Source organism: Balaenoptera acutorostrata, chromosome 2, assembly GCF_949987535.1.
Source record: "Balaenoptera acutorostrata chromosome 2, mBalAcu1.1, whole genome shotgun sequence".
Taxonomy (NCBI): domain Eukaryota; kingdom Metazoa; phylum Chordata; class Mammalia; order Artiodactyla; family Balaenopteridae; genus Balaenoptera; species Balaenoptera acutorostrata.
In genome coordinates, this window is record NC_080065.1 from 102,035,789 (window position 1) to 102,055,326 (window position 19,538).

A 19,538-nucleotide genomic window follows, 5' to 3' on the forward strand; every position below is an offset into this window, starting at 1 on the left:
TTTTGACAGATTAAAAAAATACCCTTATATTCTAAATTTTTTACTCAATGAGAATTTGGTAAAACCACTGTTTAAGTTTTAGAATGTATATAAATGTATGCAACAGATATATTAGAAACATGATTGTTGATTATCAATTGCTTATAAGATCAGAGAGAAAAAATTACACATTGAATATGATGGTTCTTTTTAAAGTCATTTGAATGATTACATACCACTTTTTAGCAATCCCTTAGTATACTAATTTTATTCATCTTTATTTCATTTTTTCTGAAATAACTAAATTATTCTGTTAGACTCAGCTTGGCTGTAGCTTGATATAATGCATGAGCATGCTGATTATGCAAGCTAAGTAGCTTCAAGCAATAAAACAAAATTGTATTAAAACACAAATATTTGTATTCCTTTGGAAGGTAAGTGACTTCTTGCTGGAACCGTTAAAGAAGAATATTGGTGTGCCTTAATATGGGGTTGTTTACCTATCTATTAGACCATGAGTATGTCCAGGAGATCCTTGATTTTCTATTGGTGATTTGCATCTAGTGACTTAGTATTGATTAAAGATTTGTATAACTTATTTTTCTTTGCTAATGCCCTTAATATTCTAAGGTAAAATGCTAAGAGAATATTGACTGTTAAATGTTTAGAAGTTAAAACAATAAAGATTGCATTTTCTCTCTCTTCTTTGTTGTTCCATTGACTAGAAAATTCTATCTCCAAGCCATTTCTAAAAGTCTGAATCAGTTTAGTAGGTAGTTTTGGTGTTTGAATTTTTTAATATTTTCAGTGAAAAATTAGTAGTAGGTTTTTAGTAGATAAAAGGCCAAGTGATTACTGAAGAATCTCATAACTGAGTTGTTGCCTTTAATTACCACTGACATCCCATGATATTCTTCCCTCCCCCCCACCCCATGATATTCTTAAAAAACAAAATAGAAAGATGTAGATAATTTAGATAAGTCAACACTCAGAGAGTAAGGGACAAGATGAGATAAAAACAAAGATCGCTATACAAGATGATTTTTGTCTCACTTCCTCCACTATTTTCTTACCTTACTATCATAATAATCTCAGTTTTGTGTATGTACTTATTTGTAGTTAACCTTAGGTCTTATGTAAAAATAGGTGAAATCAGAACAATGAAAATTGTACTTATTTTAGTAATACTTTATTTTGTTCTTGTTAGTTTCTTCACTAGTGGAAGAAGGAGAGAAACAGAACAAACGTTTTAGGCCATCAAAAATGTCTTGCAGAGAATCTGCCTCAGTGACCTCTTCCTCACCACCAGTAAGCCAGGAGTCACTGATAGTTAAAGAGAAGTTCATTCCACCTGAGCTCAGTATCTGGGACTATTTCATTGCCAAGGTAATACAGGTGTTATCTAGATGATTTTTTGTGTAGTTAAACAGAAATGAAACTTTAAAGTAAGTATGATTGTTGGTGTTTCCAAATATTTTTCCACACTGGTTTAGAAAATTTTCATTTTATCAGGGTACATTATCGCAAAATATACCCTAAAATATTTTGGACATATTTCAACCAGGTTTTAAGGCAGTTCTTTTATAAATTATGATTTTTGCATTTTAAACAAAGCAACGTTCTTAGTAAGATGAAAAGATAAATTGGTTAGCACCTTAATACTTGATAGTAATTAAGGAATCAAGACTGCCAGAAGTCAAAGTGCCATCCATAGTCTAATTCCTTTTCTATACTCCAGGCAGTCCTGCATTGTCCTGATATACACAGATTTCAGTTTTTAGTTAAATACCATCAGTCCCTCAACAACACTGTTCAACTTTAACGTTACCACAATTTATTAAATATGAGTAATCGCGTGAAGTACAAACTTTCCTGCTAGCTATTCAGTCCACAAATCACTATGTAAATAACAGATGCACCTCATGATCAGTGACCAATCACAACAGTTCTTTCAAAGTCTGTCAGTGATTGGTCATTTAGTACCTGTTATTCAGTATTCAGTTCATACACAGACAGAAAAGCATGTGGTTGTCTTGTCTCCTTATCTCCCATAATAAACACAAGTGACATTTTACAAAACTGGCTAATCGGAAGAGGGAATTGCCTAACACAGATAAAAGTGCAACTGAAAAATGAGAAGTGATAGTACTGGAAGTGAAATTCAAATCAAATATAAGTAAAGTTATAGAAGTTATAGAAGAAATAGCTAACTTTGGGAATACTGACATTGCTGTCATTTGATAGACTTTAGATGTACAGCCAGAGGCAATTAGTAAAGGCCAGCTTATCAACATAAATGAGGAAAGTGTGACAAAAGGATGAAGATATCCCAGAGGTAGTGAAATTGACAAAAAACTTCACATTGAAAGAACTCTGGGTAATATTTCACAACATTGAAAGTGCAAAGAGTAAAAAGTTGGGCGCTGATACAAACTTAGAAAGGAGTATGACAATTTGCTAACGATTAGAAAAGAAGCTTGCTTTGATTCCTGAGTTAGAAGAAGGCCAGCACTGTTCAAAGTACTCTTGATAAATTTCTTACAAAGAAATAAAACACTTTAATTCTCATTCTCACTGTTCTAATTTTTTAATTACAGTATACTAAATAAGTATTGTTTTTACTATTTTTTTTCATTTTTCTATACATTTATAGCTGACTGTAAGAGTTTTTAATGTTCTGACAAATTTTTAAATGGTCACAGAACGTTTGTAATTTTTGCATGCTTCAGGGTAAAGAAGGGCATTTATATTGCCTTGTTTCACATTGCCTTTTGCAGTCATTGATTCATTCAACAGATGTTTATTATGTACTCTATTTATATTGGAATATCTTTATTTCATCTTCATTTTTAAAGCATACTTTTACTTTTGCTGGGTATATGATTCTTGATTAGCAAGGCCTTTAGTTTTCTTGTTCCTGGATCTGGTTAAATTTCTGGCTGGTCTGCCCTTGCTCCAGTCTGTATCTCAGCCTCAGGCTAGTTGAGATGTTTAGCCTTCCCTAATTGTTTGCTGCTGAGAACTCTTGTTTTTGACAGTGCTGCTGGGCATGGAATTCGTTTTCTTTTTTTTTTTCAATTGAAGTATAGTTGATTTACAATGTTGTGTTAATTTCTACTGTACAGCAAAGTGATTCAATTATTCATTTATATACATTCTTTTTCATATTTTTCATATGGTTTATCATACGATATTGAATATAGATTGAGGACCTTGTTGTTTATCCATTCTCTGTATAATAGTTTGCATCCCGTAATCCCAAACTCCCAATCCCTACCCTACCTCCCTCTTGGCAACCACAAGTCTGTTCTCTACGTCTGTGAGTCTGTTTCTGTTTCGTAGATAAGTTCATTTATGTCATATTTTAGATTCCACATTTAAGTGATATCATATGGTATTTATCTTTCTGTTTCTGACTTACTTCACTTCTTAAAATCTCTAGGTCCATCCATGTTGCTGCAAATGTCATTATGTCATTCTTTTTTATGGCTGAGTAGTATTCCATTATATATATGTGCCACATCTTCTTTATCCATTCATCTGTCGATGGATATTTAGGTTGTTTCCATGTCTTGGCTGTTGTAAATGGTGCTACAGTGAACATTGGGGTGCATGTATCTTTTCGAATTATAGTTTTCTCTGGATTTATGGGCGTGGAATTCTTATTAAAGTCAGCCCCCTCTGGCCAGGCAGCAGAGTTCTCTGTCCTCACAGGCTGCTGGCCCTGATAGAACAAATGGGCCACAGAGGGCAGGGGTTGGGTTAGGAGTACCCCCTAGCCAAAATGCCAGATGCTCACTTTTCACCAGAGATTCAGTAGTTTTTCTTGAATAAATACTTCTCTATGTGTTGTATGTATTTGATCAGTTTCCAGTATCTTTAAATGGTTGTTTTTGACAGGTTTTTCCAGTTTTATTACTGCTTTTTGGGAAGAGGACTTAACAAACTCCTCGCTCAGCTATTCCAGAATTTTTACCCTCCCTGCTATGTTTCTTTATTGGACTTCTTTGGACCCAAGATTTTATAAGTTTTCTTTTCAAATTTCCCACATCTCTTCTTTCATCCTCACTCTTAACTGATGACATCATCTTATAAGTCATTAAAAAAAATAGAAGCAGACAAAAGTCTTTCATCGTACTGTCATGAAGCCCTCATCTTGTTCCCTCTTGTTATTATTAAGGAAGCATCATTCTGTCATGAAGCCCTCATCTTGTTCTCTCTTGTTATTATTAAGGAAGCATCCTTCCTATCAAAGATTCAGTGCTATTCTGAATCCTATCCTTGCTTTTCTTCTCTACTCTTCTCTCTTCACTATTGGCTCTTCCCATCAGAACAGAAATGTGCTCTACTGTCTCCCATTCCAAATCCTGCTTTGATCCCAAAACTTTTTCAAACTATTATCCCATTTCTCTGTTTCCCATCCTCCTTCAACTTTTCAAAACTGTAAACACATTATCTTTCTATTGCCATAGGTCCCGTTCATATTTACCCATTGTATGAGTTGTGACACAACTACCCCACTGAACCTGCTGTTCTTGAGATTCAGGTGGTATCCATGTTATCAAGTATAGGAAACTTATTTGTCATCATCTTATTTGGCTTCTTAGCAGTATTCAACCCATGTGACTATTTCCTCCCATTTGAATTACTTTTCTGTCTTGTTCTATTGATACCAGTCTCTTCTAGATTATTTCCTAACCTTACTATTTATTCCTTCATAGTCTTCTTTCTTCTTCCTTTTCTACCTGACCTGTGAATCTTGATCTTCTTCAAGATTTAGGTTTCTGATATTTATTTTCTTTAGTACTTCCCATGTCACAACCAAAGTCCTCCCATTTTAGTAAATGGCATCTTCATCCTTATAGTTGCTCAAGCCAGAAACCCAGAAATCGTCTTTTCCTTCTCTTTCCCTTGCTCTCCAAATTGATCAGTAAATCTGTGCTTTCCCCCAAATATATCATGAATGTGTTATTTCTCTCCATCTCCATCACACACCTGTATCCAGACTGTCAACTCTTGCCTTAGTTACTGATGTCTCCATTTCCTCTCTTGCCATTTGACTTTTCTCTCATAAGGCTGTGGTCATAGTAATATTCCTAAAGTATAAATCTCAATACCTATCCTCTACTTAAAACTCATCAGTGGCATTCCATTACACTCTTTACTGTGTTGTACAAAAACCCTACCTACTCTGTCATCTGCTGTCCTCTTCAACTTTTCTCCCAACACTATCCTCTTGCTTTAGTAGGCTTCAGCCAAACTTTTTTTTTTCCATACCAAACTCTTTTACCTTATTAAAGCCTTTTTACATACTATATCTACTGCCTAAAATGCTTTTCTTCCCTCTTGTTAAATGGCTTATTCCTTCTTGTCCTTTAGGTCTCACTTAAATGACACTTTTCAAAGAGGCCTTTCGTGATCAGCTTATCTCAACTGTTAATATTCTTGATCCCAATGCTATTTTCTTCTTTATAACACAGCTAAATACAATTTATATTTAGTTTTCTATTATTTGCCTGTCTTTTTCCCCCACTAAAATATAAGTGCTGTGAGGACAGTGACTATATATCTGTCTTAAAATTTCTTACATTGGGTATACTTTTCACACATAGTGGATACTTAATAAATTTTTGTTGCTTGGATGAATAAATAAGGGAATTGTGTAAAGTGATGTTGAAGGCATAGAATGTCAAAGAAGAAGCAGCCAAGTACTGGTTACTTTACTATCTTATAACAAAGTACCCAAAAATGGGATAAATTGCTAATATTAGACTATATAATTGAATGTGTTAAATCAGATAGTTGGATGATAAATTCTGTAACTCTTTTATTTTAGCCTTTTCTACCTGCTTCTCAAAGTAGAGCAGAATATGATTCAGAGGAGAGTCTGGAAAGTGATGACGAAGATGAAGATGTTTTAGCTTCAGATTTCCATCTCCAAGAGCATTCTAATTCAAATTCATATAGGTATGGAATATTTAATTTTAAGCTTCTTTAAAAAAATGTGTTACGTAATTTTGAAAATAATACATGAAATTAATAGCTTGGTGAATTGTATTATAACCCAGATCTCTTTAGCTGAAATTGTTAAATTCCCTTCCTTAACAGTAATTCCACAGTTAATTTTTGATTACCCTTGAATGGACAATCTGTACTTTTTTTCAGTTCTCATAAATCTTGCTATCATATCATTCTTTGCCCTGTGCTCCCTACAATAAACACCATAAATGGACAATCTATACTTCTTTCAATTCTCATAAATCTTGCTATCAGATCATTCCTTGCCCTTTGCTCCCTACAATAAACAAACCACATTGTTTTAGCCTAAAAGATCTAATGTCTTTTCAGTACACTAGTACTCAAAGATGTCAGTGATTTCTGTCTTAAAAATGGCATATGTGGAACACATATAAAAATCATAAATGTTCAAATACCCTCAAAGCTCCAGTGCTACATTATTATCCTTACATGCATAAGTGATAGTATGATATGTTGTTTATATCTGAAAGGTGTATATATTTTATTATGACATGGTATGTTAATTGTGTGATAGAAAAATATAAAATTTCCAAAAGAAGTAAGTATATTAGGGAAAATGAAGTACTCCTTTATCGAAAAGAAAAGTTTTTATGAGATTTTTTAAAAATTAATTTTTATTGGAGTATAGTTGATTTACAATGTTATGTTAGTTTCTGCTGTACAGCAAAGGGAATCAGTTATACATATATCCACTCTTTTAGATTCTTTTCCCATATAGGTCATTACAGAGTATTGAGTAGAGTTCCCTGTGCTATACAGTAGGTTCTTATTAGTTATCTGTTTTATATATAATAGTGTGTATATGTCAATCTCAGTCTCCCAATTTATCCCTCCCCCGCTTTATCCTTTTTCATCTTGGTAACCATAAGTTTGTTTTCTACATCTGTGACTTTATTTCTGTTTTGTAAATAAGTTCATTTGTACTATTGTTTTAGATTCCACATGTAAGCGATACCATATGATATTTGTCTTTCTCTGTCTGACTTACTTCACTCAGTATGACAATCTCTAGGTCCATCTATGTCACTGCAAATGGCATTATTTCATTCTTTTTTGTGGCTGAGTAATATTCCATTGTATATATGTACCACAGCTTCTTTATCCATTCCTCTGTCAGTGGACATTTAGGTTGCTTCCATGTCCTGGCTATTGTAAATAGTGCTGCAATGAACGTTGGAGTGCATGTATCTTTTCAAATGATAGTTTTCTCCAGATATATGCCCAGGAATGGGATTGCTGGATCATGGTATAGTAGCTCTGTTTTTAGTTTTTTAAAGAACCTTCATACTGTTCGTCATAGTGACTGTACCAGTTTACCAGTTTACATTCCCACCAACAGTGTACGAGGGTTCCCTTTTCTCCCCACCCTCTCCAGCATTTATTGTTTGTAGATTTTTTGATGATGGCTCTTCTGACCAGTGTGAAGTGATTCCTCATTGTAGTTTTAATTTGCATTTCTCTAATTAGCAATGTTGAGCATCTTTTCATGTGCTTTTTTGCCATCCGTATGTCTTCTTTGGAGAAACGTCAATTTAGATTATCCACCCATTTTTTGATTGGGTTGTTTGTTTTTTTGATATTGAGCTGAATGAGCTGTTTGTATATTTTAGAGATTAATCCCTTGTTGGTCACTTAGTTTGCAAGTATTTTCTCCCATTCTGAGGGTTTTCTTTTTGTTTTGTTTATGGTTTCCTTTGCTGTGCAAAAGCTTTTTAAGTTTAATGAGGTCCCATTTGTTTATTTTTGGTTTTATTTTCACTACTCTTGGAAATGAGTCAAAAAAGATCTTGCTGCAATTTATATCAGAGAGTGTTCTGCCTATGTTTTCCTCTAAGAGTTTTATAGTATCCTGTCTTACATTTAGGTCTTTAATCCATTTTGAGTTTATTTTTGTGTATGGTGTTTGAGAATGTTCTAATTTCATTCTTTTACATATAGCTGTCCAGTTTTCTCAGCACCATTTATTGAAGAGACTGTCTTTTCTCCATTGTATATTCTTGCCTCCTTACTCGTAGATTAGGTGACCATAGATGGGTGGGTTTATCTCTGGGCTTTCTGTCCTGTTCCATTGATCTGTATGTCTGTCTTTGTGCCAGTACCATACTGTTTTGATTACGGTAGCTTTGTAGTATAGTCTGAAGTCAGGGAGCGTGATTCCTCCAGCTCCATCTTTCTCTCTCAGGATTGCTTTGGCTATTCGAGGTCTTTTGTGTTTCCATACAAATGGTAAAATTTTTGTTCTAATTCTGTGAAAAATGCTATTGGTAATTTGATAGGGATTGCACTGATTCTGTAGATTACTTTGGGTAGTATAGTCATTTTGACAGTATTGATTCTTCCAATCCAAAAATATGGTATATCTCTCCATCTGTTTGTGTCATCTTTGATTTCTTTCATCAGTATCTTATAGTTTTCTGAGTACAGGTCCTTTGCCTCCTTAGGTAGGTTTATTCCTAGGTATTCTGTTCTTTTGATGAGATGGTAAATGGGATTGTTTCCTTAATTTCTCTTTCTGATCTTTCATTGTTAGTGTATAGGAATGCAAGAGATTTCTGCGTATTAATTTTGTATCTTGCAACTTTACCAAATTCATTGACAAGCTCTAGTAGTTTTCTGTTAGCATCTTTAGGATTTTCTGTGTGTAGTATCATGTCATCTGCAAATAGTGACAGTTTTACTTCTTCTTTTCCAATTTGGATTCCTTTTATTTCTTTGTCTTCTCTGATTGCTGTGGCTAAAACTTCCAAAACTATGTTGAATAAAAGTGGCAAGAGTGGACATCCTTGTCTTATTCCTGATCTTAGAGTAAATGCTTTTAGCATTTCACTGTTGAGTATGATGTTAGCTGTAGGTTTGTCATATATGGCCTTTATTATGTTGAGGTATGTTCTCTCTATGTCCACTTTTTGGAGAGCTTTTTTCATAAATGGGTGTTGAATTTTGTCAGAAGCTTTTTCTGCGTCTATTGAGATGATCATATGGTTTTTATTTTTTAGTTTGTTAACGTGGTGTATCACAATGATTGATTTGCGTATATTGAAGTATCCGTGCATTTGTGTATATTGAAGTATCCTTGCGTATACTGAAGTATCTTGCATCCCTGGGATAAATCCCACTTGATCATGGTGTATGATCCTTTTAATGTGTTGTTGGATTTGATTTGCTAGTATTTTGTTGAGGATTTTTGTGTCTTATGTTCATCAGTGATATTGGCCTGTAATTTTCCTTTTTTGTGATATCCTTGTCTGGTGTTGGTATCAGTATGAGATTTTTATTTGCTGGTGTCCTGTGTTAACCTGATTTTGTTTTTTTGAATATATGGAATATTTAGATGGCTCCAAAGTCAATCTGTGTAACTCAACAACAAAATAACCCAAATAACCCAATTTAAAAATGGGCAAATAAGTTGAACAGACATTTTTCAAAATAAGCACATGAAAAGGTTCTCACTATCACAGATTACTGAGGAAATGCAAATAAAAACCACAATGAGAGATCCCCTCACACCCATTAGATTGGCTATTATCAAAAAAAACAGAAAATCACAATTTTGGCAAGGGTGTGGAGAGATTGAAACCCTTGTGCACTGTTGGTAGGAATGTGAACTGGTGCAACCACTGTGGAAAACAGTATGACAGTTCCTCAAAAATTAAAAGTAGAATTACCATGTGACCCAGCAGTTTCCCTTCTGGATATACACCACAAGAAATTGAAAGCAGGTGTTGAACTGGTAGTAGTACACTCATGCTCATAATAGCATTATTCATAATAGCCAAGGGATAATTGCAACTCAGGTGTCTGTCAGCAAATTGAATGCAATAAAGAATGTGGTAGATACATAGAGTAGAATATTATTCAGCCTTTAAAAGAATGGAAATTCTGACACATGCTACAATATGGATGAATCTTGAGGGCATTTTGCTAGGTAAAATAAACCAGGCAGAAAAAGACAAATGCTTGTATAATTCCACTTATGTAAGATACCTAGAATAGTCAAATTCATAGAGACAGAAAGTAGAATGCTGGTTGCCAGGGCCTAGGAGACGGACAAAATGGGGAGTTATTGTTTAATGGTTATAGAGTTTCAATTTTTCAAGATGAAAAGAATTCTGGAAATGGATGGTGGTGGTGGCTGCACAATATGAATGTACTTAATGTCACTGAACTGTACACTTAAAAGTAGTTAAGATGTTATATGTATTTTACCACAATTTAGAGTAGTAAAAAATCAGTACTCTAAGAAATAAATTTTTTCCTGGAAAAAAAAATGCCAAAGTATCTTTTTTTAATTAAAAAAAGGAAATCTGTATAAAACTATAAAATCTGAAGTCTCATATCTCTTCCACTTGAGTCCTCCTCTACAACCTCTACAGATACTTATTTTTATTAGTTTCTGGTTTATCCTTCTGTTTTCAAAAATAAGGGGGTGTGTGTGTCTCTGTGTGTGTGTAAAATCTTATTTCCGCTGCTTTCTTACACAGAAGGTAGCAGGTAGCATACTATATATAATGTTTATAAGTTGCTTTTTATTTATTAATACATGCTGGGGTTCACTCCATATTAACATTTAGCCATCCTTTTGGCTACCCTAAAATATTCCATGATTCAGAGCTAGTTATTCAACCATTACAATTACTCTGATGGGTAATTTGGTTGTTTCTACTCTTTTGCTGTTGTAGATAATGCTGACATGAGTAACTGCATGCATGTATTGTTTTGTTTTTGTGGAAGTATATCTTCAGGGTAGATTCCTGGTAGTGAATTGTTGGGATAAAGAATGTGTAGTCTTCTCAATCCCTAAGTAAATTTTTAACAGATCTACTGTTGCTTTATTTTTAGTTGGTCATTGATGCGTTTGGCAATGGTGCAGTTGGTGCTCAGCAATTTGAAGACTTTCTATCCCTTTGCAGGTCATGATCTTGCAGGTAATAAATAGCTTAACATGAACTTATATTGCCATTGCTTTTGATTGACTTATTTTTTATTTTTTTCAAGTAGTGGAGAAAACGTTTAGTAACTTCCTATGGGTCTATCATATTGTTAGGTGCTTTTAGGAGGACAGGGTCCAAGAAAGCAGGGAATCTGAAGCTGATGTGATTGACTGTATTGAGACTGTGTTTATAGCTCTAGCCAAGGTGTTGGAGATTTAATAGTTGTAGACACGTAGGAAACTAAACAAAAGCAAAAATTTAGTAATTATTAACTGTGAGGGAGAAAAAGTTTGTACAGAAAAGAAAGGGGCATGATAGTATACCAAGTAGTTCAACTGTGATCTCTATTTACATATATATAAAACAAAGTAGACACTAAATTATCAATCTAACCAAAAATTACTAGGGACTGTATTGGAATGATGGAGACAGGAGAAGTTTATTCTCATATTTCATAGTAGTAAATCAGTAGATCATTTCTAAAATAGAAAAAAATCAATAAGCATATTATTTAGATTTTTGAAGGTAAACAGCAGGAATAGCTAAAAGTTGAAAGGGGGATCAGGATTCAGGAGTATGGAAGTGTAGAACTGGCAAGTGCTGAGTTTTGTAATAAGTATTATTTCACTTTTTTTACCTTGTATATTATTTTAATTTTCAAAAGAAGTCTAGCTATGTGCTGTACATAAATTGGGCTGATACAAAGGCTTAAAGCAATTAATTTTCCTCCCAAACATATTTTTATAATATTCAGGTACATTTTTTTGTGGGAAATTAAAGTCAAAAGCTGTGATTGCTATAGCAGTTATTTATTTATTTATTTTATTTATTTATTTTTGGCTGTGTTGGGTCCTTGCTGCTGCGCATGGCTTTCTCTAGTTGCAGTGAGCGGGGGCTACTCTTCGTTGCAGTGAGCGGGCCTCTCACTGCGGTGGCTTCTCCTGATGCAGAGCATGGGCTTCAGGTGCACAGGCCTCAGCAGTTGTGGCTCGCAGGCTCTAGAGCACGGACTCAGTAGTTGTGGCGCACGGGCTTAGTTGCTCCACAGCATGTGGGATCTTCCCGGACCAAGGCTCGAACCCATGTTCCCTGCATTGGTAGGCGGATTCTTAACCACTATGGCAGTTATTTCAATCACAAGTCACAAATGTTATTCCAAGTTCTAGTAGTAAAGGTATGATGTAATTTTGACCTGGATTGCCCTTTTTTTCTGTTGTTCTAGGCCACTAATTATGTCGAAATGCTCTACAGATTTATGACATTCTTTTCAATCCTCTGGATTTCTGTGCCCACCTCTCTTTCACATCTCCTCTGCCAAGATGTGTGTTTATATCTTATTCTCTACATTGAATATAGCATTTTACTGCAGAAGATAAATGTGGGTCAATTTTATTTTCTCTTTATAGAGCTTCCAGTTAGTTCACCACTTTGTCATGCCGTTCTAAAAACTCTTCAATGTTGGGAACAAGTTCTTCTCCGACGACTTGAAATCCATGGGGGGCCACCTCAAAACTATATCGCAAGTCATACCTCTGAAGAGAGTGTGTCTGCAGGTCCTGCAATTCTCCGCCACAAAGCTTTGCTGGAACCTACAAACACTCCTTTCAAGTAGGGTTTCATATGAATACTGTTCTAATATGAGTTTTATTAAATCAGAATGTCATCAGGTGGTGTTTAAAGAAAAAATATTTTAGTACTTCAATATTTAATTTGCTGTTCTAGGCTCATTCATATCTGTGTCTTTGTGTGATGCATATTGTAGTCCAGATGTTAGCAAATATTTCTTGCAAAGGTTCATATAGTAAATATTTTAGCCTTTACTGACCCTACAATCCTTTTTGCAGCTATTCAACTCTGCCACTGTAGAGTGAAAGCAACCATAGACAGTAAATGAATGGGCATGGCTATGATCCAATAAACTTTTTTTTTTTAATATTTATTTTATATTGGAGTGTAGTTGATTAACAGTGATGTGTTAGTTACAGGTGTACAGCAAAGTGATTCAGTTATACCCATGTAAGTATCCATTCTTTTTTGAATTCTTTTCCCATTTAGGCTATTACAGAATATTGAGACAAGTTCCCTGTGCTATACAGTAGGTCCTTGTTGCTTATCTATTCTAAATATAGTAATGTCAATAAACTTTATTTTTGAATATGAAAGGTAGGCTGGATTTGAGCCATGGGCCAGTGTTTTCTGACACCTATGTTGGAACAGAGCTATTTGGAATAGCTAGTTAGCAAACTGTTTTACTGTACATGAGGAGATAAAAAGCGTTTGCACCAAGAGGTAAATCAATGCAGTGCTTGCTTCGTTAAGAAAGTCTTACTACAAAAAATGTTAACTGAACTAAACAGTGTACTTAGTAGCTTAGTGACATAGTTGATTCACATTCTTTCATGGGAGTTCATGGTCCAGTATGTGTTCACAAACAACACTTTGAGTAGTTTTGCTTCTAGATCTTTTGTAGGAAGCATACCTCTTTTGTTAGATCTTATGTTCTTAGGTTAAAGGTCAGCAAACTGCAGCCCATGGGGCCAAATCCACTCTCCTTCTGCATTGTAAATAAAGTTTTGTGGATTACAGCCACACCCTTTCATTTTAGTATTACCTGTGGTTGCTTTCCCACTTCAGTGGTGAAGTTAAGTAGTTGGGGGAAAGACCATATGGCCCACAAAGCCTGAAATATTTACTATCTCTTCCTTTAAGAAAAAGTTTGCTGTTTGCTACCCTAGATGATGTGGTCTGATTCTAGTTAATTTATTATTATAAACATTCATATAGCACCAAGGAAATATAGTCAGATTAACCAGAAATCTCTGAAGTGTATGATGAAATATATTGTCTCCCTGTAGATCTAAACACCATCTGTCACTGTCTGTGAAGAGACTTTGGCAGTACTTGGTGAAGCAGGAAGAAATTCAAGAAACGTTTATCAGAAATATATTCACAAAGAAAAGGTGTCTAAATGAGGTCTGTATAAATTAAAACTTGTTTGCTATTTTATTATTAAAGTCTTTTGTATTTTTAACTATAAAGAATAAGTTGCATTTTACAGACTTTTAAAAAACTCATTGTTTATGTCATAAACATGTATTATGTAGTTAATACATAGAAGAAGAGAGGGTCAGTATTTTCCTAACCAATTTAATTTAAAGTAACTAATTCAGATGTATTTGGGACTTTTTTTCCCAAAAAAGATACTGTTTGACTTAAGATTTTGTGTCTTGTTTCCTGGTTTTGAGTTGTCATGATTACCATTTTAAGAGGCAAAGTGGAAATTTCCCATCATTTTCATGTGATAAAGTTTATCTTAGAAGTTTCATTGAAAGTAGGTTTGTATACTGCAAACATTTCAAATATGTACATTTTCCTTTTTTTGTATTGGTTATACTTCTTAGTAAAATTTTGCAGACTCAAATTAATTTATAATTATACTGTAATTGGTTGATTATACCTTGATGTTATTATCATAAAGATTATTTTTCTCATTTAGTTCAGTGCTACTAGTAAGTCCAGTTTGATGATATGGGGAACCTGTACTGGAATATAAATTAACATATTGCCTCTTTCTTTGAAATAGTTTTGCTATTAAAAAGTTTTGGATAAATTAAACAGTGGACTTAGTGATGCAGTTAATTCCTTATCTTCTCATGGATTAGTAACAAAGAGTTCAAGACTGGCAGCTGGTTTGTGGATCACACTTTGAGAAGCACTGAACTAATCTAAAAGCAAGCTTTGCAGTTGTTGAAGTGGGAGGAGAAAAGGAAGATATTTCAGTTGGAAAAATAAGGAAATAGAATGGCTTCTTAATAGACAAGTTAGCAAAAAGCAAGATGGCATCTAACCTTATTGAAAAAGGAAAATTACATATATCTCATTGTCTCTGTTTAAGAACTAATTTGTAAGAGGCAACTGCATGTGTTGTTATTTACTATTTGCCTGATTGTGTAAATATATTTGAATAGCCAAGTCAGGAAACAAAATATATAGTGTTCTTGCTAATAACTTAGAAGACTTTTGACATGTGTACCTTAGTATAACATTGAACTCTAGGCAAACAATAGATACAATTAGATATAATACAAATTAATGTATTTCTTTTTAACCTTATGTCAGATATATCTTAAATATTTAGTATATGAATTCCCTTTAAACCAGTTTAAGAAATTTTTTGGATAAATAAAATTAAAAATAAATGTGCTAGATAAGAGTGTCAGAGTAACTATAATATGTTTACTGCTGAGGTAATGTTTCTTATTTAAAATATACCTTTGCCTAAAATAATTTATTACGAGTTAAAGCATCCTGATAATGGTATATGAAGCACTGCTGCATTCTGTATAAATAGCATGTTTACTCTGCTTGTTATTACTTCTTTGATTTCTTTGATGCACCTTGTAATATGAACGTACAGATATGGCATAGTAATTTCAGGTACCAAATCATTTTTTAAAAACCATTGCCGTATTTGATTAATATAGTTATGAAGATAAAAACATTTCTCCACTGCTGATATATTTAGTGCATTTGGGAAATGAAATCATTCTCAAAGCAAACAAAACAGAAAACTAGTTTACCACTAGATTGTCTAGTTGAATCAGGAAATAGTCATTAAGGAAATAGAGGAGCATAACCAAGCCAGAATGCATATGGAAGGATAATGGATAAATGAGTACAACTATACCTGTTAAATTCCTCTGCTGTTTTATTCTTAGTTTTCTTAGGAGTTTCATGATATCTTAAGAAAATTTTAGTTATTTTTGTATTGTAATTATTTTAATCAAAAGCATGAATATGAATGTTGAACTGAAAGGTTTATAGCTATCATTAAGCTAAATATTTTCTCCGATTTTAGTTTTTTTTAATCTCCAAAATGAATTTGATATACCTTACAATACTTTGATTAGCAGATTTAGCTTATTTAAAACCTGGCGTGATTAATGGTAGTTATTAGAAATTTATTGTTACTACTTTGTTGTTTTATTCTTGATGGTGATAGTGACATTTTGATAAAGGAAATATGAAAAAAAAAATTTTATATAGTAAAACATAGATTAGATGGAATTAAATAAAATATTAACTTTATAGAGTTGGTACAAAGATATTTAATCTTTACTGGAAAGTTGACTAGCCTTTTTGTGGTATTAAGAAAATTACCCTCCATCTCTCTGTTTTATAAAATGATGATTATACTTAAATAGTTGAGCCCAAGTCACTGTGACTTTTCAGATGGTTAGGAAATATTAATAGATGCGTGACAGGCCTTGTATTTTCAGTGGGAGACATTGGAGAGTATTTTGAGAGTGCTGCTGTTTTCTTTATTCCTTTACATGTTTGGAAATGAAATTTTCTTCATCTGACATTAAAATCCTTGTGTATCCTCAGTTCTTTTCTTTTCATATATAATGTAGTTTGCTGGCACATGCATTTTTAAAATAGAAGTTCTTTCCTGTTTGTGCTTATTTGGAAGTAAAGTATAGATAGCTGCAAATAGACTATATCTGAATCATAACCAACAAAAAAAAATGCTTGACAGCTGTCATTTTTATCCCCAATTCCTTTTTCTGTTTTTTTTCATTTTCTGAGAACTAAAGATCTTGAACCATCTCTTTCTTTAACAAGTGCTAATATCCGCTTTTAAAAATGATATGTGTCTCCAAGCATTTTATTGACTGTTTCTGGCTAAATCAAGAGAAGGAGAGAATTAGAAACCTAGGAATCAAAAATTTTCTAATCAGGAGGTCTTCCTTGAGAAATGAGGTATCATAATGAAGACAAGACGTAATAGTGTATAAGAGAACAATTTGACTTTAATTTTCAGTTGATAGTACTCTGGCACTAGTAGCTCTGAAATTTGTAGTATAAAGTACTTTGGGCTCAATCTTGCTTTAATGTCAACGTTTCAAATGAGTTCAGTGGGTAAAAATTTCTTAAGAAATAGAATAAAATTTATAGTGATAGTTAAGGAGTTCCGAGGGATTAAGTTTTCCCTAACCCCCAATCATGCATCCCCACACATGCTTCTTTTAAAATATATGAAATTTAAAAAATAATAACTCAGTCCAGTGTTGTTTTTTAGTAAATTTAGTTAAAAATAAAATTTAAAAAAATATCCCCAGTATTTTGCATGTTACGTCTCATCCTTACTCTTTGTCATGTGGTTATTCTTTCTTGATGAAGTCATTAGAGGACAGCTGTGAAACCATCAAAAATTCTATGATGGAGGAGCCAAACATCAATAAGGTACAAAATATCATTCAACTGAAATTAGAAATTGCATTCTTTAACAAGAAAAACACAGTGTTTGCATTTTAGTTTTGGACTGGACTTTGTTTCCAATGAAATTAAATTACTATTCCCTCACATTATTCTTTTTTTAACAAGTTAAATGTTGCAGTCATAAAAATTGTTTCTGTTTTGTTATTAAGACAATGCAGTTTTAAAGGGAGTTGAATGTATCCTGTTTTGGCTGCAGATTTTTCTGAGTAAATAAAACTAAGGTTCTTAATAAAATGTAATTACAGTAGGTATTATAGGAGTATAGTAGTATTGTTCTGTTTCTGCGAGTATCACTTTTGAAGTTAAAATTCTCTCCTATGATGTAAATTACTTGAAATATATCAAGTACTATTATGTAGCCTTTGTTTTACTGGTACCAGTAGCATATAGCACATTGCCTTATGCATAGTAAGTACTCAGAGTACTTGAGAATAAGAGCAGAAAGGATGAGAATTTGTACAATCATAAAATAACTCCCAGATGTTCTGTGATCAAACATTCAAATACAACTTATAGTAGGTTGGTATTTAATTTATATGTTTCATATTCTTATTTTAAGACAATCTCAACAGAGTAATTTTTAGGGGAATGATTTCTCAAAATATTTTTTTTAAGGCTACTAATTCCCACTTCTTTTTCTTTCCCAAAGGATTCTATGCAATTAATTTAAAAAGACTGATTTGATATAAAGTGTATATTGTAACTAAAACTTTGGCAAAGTAAATATATGCTGTCCATACTTTGGAAATTTCTAATGGCCTTCAGAAGTTTTGAGGGAATGTAATTCAGACTTTTAATCAGTTAATGATATTCTTTGCCTGGGTAATCATTAATTATTATAGTCTATACATTATCATGAATTCTTATCCTAAGACTTTTCTTTTGACAGATTTTATAAAATGTTAATAATCAGAATGTTGTATTTCTGTAGTCATCACACTACATCAAAAGGCAGTCATTCTGTTTGGTTAACATCATAACCATTTTTGGCCAGAATTTTCCAAGCCATCTGCTACAGTTTTATTTTAAACAGGTTTGTTAGGTATACCTGACTTAAAGTAACTGCACATATTTATTAAAGTGTAGAGTTTGGTCAACTTTGACATATGTATACATTGGTGAAGCCATCATCACAATCAAGATAATGAATATATCCATCAACCTCAAAACTTTAATTCCTTCCTTGCTTCTCCCTTCCTACCTTTGCCCTCTTTCTCTCAGGCAACTACCAATTTGCTTCCTGATATTACTGATTAGTTTGCATTTTCTTGAATTTTATGTAAATAGAATCATACAATATGTCTTTTTTTCCCTGTGTCCTTTCTCTTAGCATAATTATTTTGAGATTCTTCCATATTGTATATTTCAGTAGTTCATTCCTTTTTATCACTGAAGTATATTCATTGTATGGCTATACCACAGTTTGTCCATTTACCTGTTGATGAACACTTGAGCTGTTACCATTTTGGGGCTATTTCAAATAAGACTACTTATCATATTCAGGCACAGGTTTCTTTGTATGAGCATATGCTTTCATTTCTCTTGTGTAGATGCCTAGGAGTGGAACGACTGAATCATAGTGTAGGTGTATGGTTAACTTTTTAAGGAACTGCTTAAGTATTTTCCATTGTACTATTTTACATTCTCAGCGACAGTATATGAAATCAGTTGCTTAACATTCTCACCAACACTTAGTATGGTCAGCCCTTTTATTTTAGCCATTCTAGTAGATGTGTAGTGGTAGTTTGTTATGGATTTAATTTGCATTAAGCATCTTAATCATGTGCTTATTTGCCATTTGTGTAACTTTTTGGTTGAAGTGTCTTTTCAGATGTTGTGTCTATTTTTTATAGGGTTGTATGTTTTCTTAGTTGAGTTTCAACAGTTCCTTATGTATTTTAAATACAAATCAGATATGTGATTTTAAAATATTTCCTCTTAGATGATTTCTTGTCTTTTCATTCTCTTTACAAGTTCTTTTAAACTGCAGAAGTTCTTAATTGATACATTGGACCTCATCAAAATTTGTTCTGTGTATGGATTTTCTTTCTATAAGAATTTTGCCTAACCTAACGTCACAAAGATTTTCTCCTGCTTTGTTGATGTTTTATAGTCATAGTTAGGCCTATGACCCAGTTTCAGTTAATTTTTTAATACGGTGTGAAGTATGTATTATACTTTTTTTTTAAATCTGTGTATCAGTTGTCCCACCACTTTGATTATCCTTTCCTCCACTGCATTGCCTTTCTCTCTTTTAAAAAGTCAATTGACATATATCTGGAAGTTTATTTCTGGACTCTAATTTGG

The 19,538-nt window shown here is 33.2% G+C and overlaps 1 protein-coding gene across 4 annotated transcripts in view; it reads left to right on the plus strand.

Annotated features, from left to right (window-relative positions):
* The window catches only part of DMXL1 (Dmx like 1), a 133,643-nt gene that overhangs the window by 70,098 nt on the left and 44,007 nt on the right, over positions 1-19,538 (plus strand). For 2 of the 4 annotated variants that reach the window (XM_007180964.2, XM_007180966.2), the window contains 6 exons: positions 1,187-1,365; positions 5,816-5,946; positions 10,858-10,943; positions 12,356-12,557; positions 13,805-13,922; positions 17,133-17,195. In XM_007180964.2, the coding sequence (XP_007181026.2) occupies positions 1,187-1,365; positions 5,816-5,946; positions 10,858-10,943; positions 12,356-12,557; positions 13,805-13,922; positions 17,133-17,195 (779 nt within the window). The remainder of the gene's footprint in view (positions 1-1,186; positions 1,366-5,815; positions 5,947-10,857; positions 10,944-12,355; positions 12,558-13,804; positions 13,923-17,132; positions 17,196-19,538) is intronic. The other 2 variants (XM_007180965.2, XM_007180967.2) reach the window with 1 other exon arrangement.